The sequence below is a fragment of the Nematolebias whitei genome, chromosome 8, assembly GCF_014905685.2.
Source record: "Nematolebias whitei isolate Nwh7 chromosome 8, NemWhi1, whole genome shotgun sequence".
Classification (NCBI taxonomy): domain Eukaryota; kingdom Metazoa; phylum Chordata; class Actinopteri; order Cyprinodontiformes; family Rivulidae; genus Nematolebias; species Nematolebias whitei.
In genome coordinates, this window is record NC_056505.1 from 42,185,840 (window position 1) to 42,188,586 (window position 2,747).

The 2,747-nt window shown below is 44.0% G+C and overlaps 1 protein-coding gene across 1 annotated transcript in view; it reads left to right on the forward strand.

The window, feature by feature from the left end:
- cacna1ba (calcium channel, voltage-dependent, N type, alpha 1B subunit, a) overlaps nucleotides 1-2,747 on the forward strand; it is a 668,325-nt gene that overhangs the window by 120,559 nt on the left and 545,019 nt on the right. The window contains exon 6 of the mRNA XM_037680745.1: nucleotides 1,348-1,535. Within this exon, the coding sequence (XP_037536673.1) occupies nucleotides 1,348-1,535 (188 nt within the window). The remainder of the gene's footprint in view (nucleotides 1-1,347; nucleotides 1,536-2,747) is intronic.

Below are 2,747 nucleotides of genomic sequence, written 5' to 3' on the forward strand. Positions count from 1 at the left end.
TGAGGAAGTCTCTCGGATGAGAGACGAAACGTTTCTACATTTTTTTGTTGTTTTGCTTTGTTTTTTTTGTTTTTTAATGTCCAGAGGACCAGATTTAACTTTTTTAGATAATTTAACATTGTAAAATTCCCTACTATCCCTATATTCCTTCTAATTTCCCTATACAAGCGGTGCAAGAATTTGGTTCGCATTGCTGGCAGTAAGTTGGACCCCTTCAGGGTCTGAGTTGGACTCCACCAGGGCTGCCCATTGTCACCGATTCTGTTCATAACTTTTATGGACAGAACTTCTCAGTGCAACCAGGGGATGAGGGATTCAGGTTCGGTGGCCTCAGGCTTCCATCTCTACTCTTTGCAGATGATGTGGTCTTGTTGGCGTCAACGTGCTGTGATCTTCAGCTCTCACTGGAGCGGTTCACAGCCGAGTGTGAAGCGGCTGGAATGAATCAGCACCTCCAAACCTGACATGGTCCTCAGTCAGAAAAGGGTGGATTGCTCTCCGTGTCGAGGGTGAGGTTCTGCTTCAAGTGGCAGAGTTCAAGCATCTTGGGTTTTGTTCACGAGTGAGGGAAGGATGGCGCGTGAGACAGACAGAGGGATTGGTGCAGCATCTGTAGTATTGCAGACTATGTGCCGGTCCATTGTGGTGAAAAGGGAGCTGTGCTGTAAGGCAAAGCTCTCTGTTTACCAGTCGGTTTACATTCCTACCCTCACCTATGGTCACAAGCTCTGGGTAGAATGAGTAGAATGAGCTTGCTGATACAGGCGGTTGAAATGAGTTTCCTCTGCAGGTTAGCTGGACTCTCCCTTAGAGATAGGGTGAGAAGTTCAGTTATCAAGAGAGACTCAGAGTAGAACCACTGCTCCTCCACATCAAGAGGAGCCAGTTAAGGTGGTTCAGGCATCTGGTAAGGATGTTCCCTGGGTGCCTCCCTCTGGAGGTGCTTTGGGCATGTCCGACTGGAAGGAGACCCAGGACACGCTGGAAAGACTATGTCTCTTAGTTGACCTGGGAACACCTTGGAGTCCTCCCAGAAGAGCTGGAAGAGGTAGTTGTGGAAAGGGATGTCTGGACCTCCCTGCTCAAGCTGCTGCCCCCAAGACCTGACTTCGAAATAAAAGGAAGATAATGGATGGATGGAACGTTGTCAAATATTTGATGAATTCTGTTAAAATGTTCCCATGCATTTTATTATTCTGACTGAGCCAGTGCATTATGGTGTAAAGATGATGGCATGTCTTTTTGTAGCCTAGCATGAAAAGTACATTACACATTTCTGCCTTCTTCTGTGCACCCCTGAATCTGTCTTTGTGTTCCAATGGTGTCTTAATGTGTGTGTGTTTGTAGAAGAGCAGTCAGCAGATTTCCCCTGTGGCCATGAGGCTCCAGCAAGGATCTGTAGCAATGGGACCATCTGCAGGGACTACTGGCTCGGACCTAATTTTGGAATCACCAATTTTGACAACATCCTTTTTGCCATTCTCACCGTTTTTCAGTGCATCACGATGGAGGGATGGGTGGATATACTATACAATGTGAGTTAACATACAAAAAACACATCTTTGAATGCAAGAACGCCGTTCGAACCAATCAGTACCAAGCAGGTATTTAGCATCCTTTTATAAAGTAGGGTTTTCTAACTACATTTATCACTCAAATAATAGATGTTTTGTTACAGAATACAAAAATACTTGCCTAATTGATAGGAACAATTATAGTTTCACTACTTAACACAATTTTAAACAATTTAAAATTGAGCAAATAACATCACATAACCAGACTTCCTGTCTGTCTTAATTGTTTCCTCACTGTAATAAGAGCAGTCTGTGAATAAATTTATTTCAAGATGGACATTTACAATTTAATAATCCTTATGGGCTAGGGGTTCAAGAGTGTTTGGCATGCTGCAGGGACAGGGGATTAAACCTTGGATCCTCTGATCCATCCGTAACACCTAACATCCGTAATGTGGGGGGGACACAATGATGTGTGTAGGTGTGTGTGCGCGCGTGTGTGCGCGTGTGCACGTGTGCGCACGTTAAAAAAAGGTGTTCACTAGTGAACAAAAAAGCAGCATTTCACCTAGATTTCCTTTAATTCCACACATTTAAAACATGTTTCTCACCAAGTTTGTGTAAATTCATCTGTGGATTTTAAAGACATTTTAACTTTAATACACTTTAATACAGAGCGTCAGATCAGCACTATTTGTGTTTATAGAGAAATAAAAAACATCACCACTGGACTTATTTTTACTTGTGTTCAACACTCCACATCTAAATGATGTTTCTCATGAAGCTTGAGGACAATAAGGTGTGGGGTTTTAAAGACATTTCAACTTTAATGCACCTGAACACACAGCGTCTCTTGCACCTGCAGCGTCTTACAGCGTCACAGTTACTGCTGAGCTAAGATGTTACAGACAAAGCGCTCCTCTCAAGCATCCTCCTAACATGAATATATGTTTATGATCAACCACCCTGGTCAACAACTGCCCGCACAAAGCTGCTAAACTGGCGAGCGAGGAACACAGATACCACCACCTCCTTCACCTGTGCGCAATTTCTGCCGAGGCAAGAGGCAGGAAGGGACGGTGGAGAGTTGAAGGTAACCAGGAAAACCTGGAGTGGAGTTTTAGTGGCTTGAATATTCTCCTATTAATCAAGTGGAATGGATTCGTTCACGAAGAAAGAGAAACTGCACCGCCTGAACTAATGTTTTATAGTAGAAGTGGGGGGGGGGGGGCC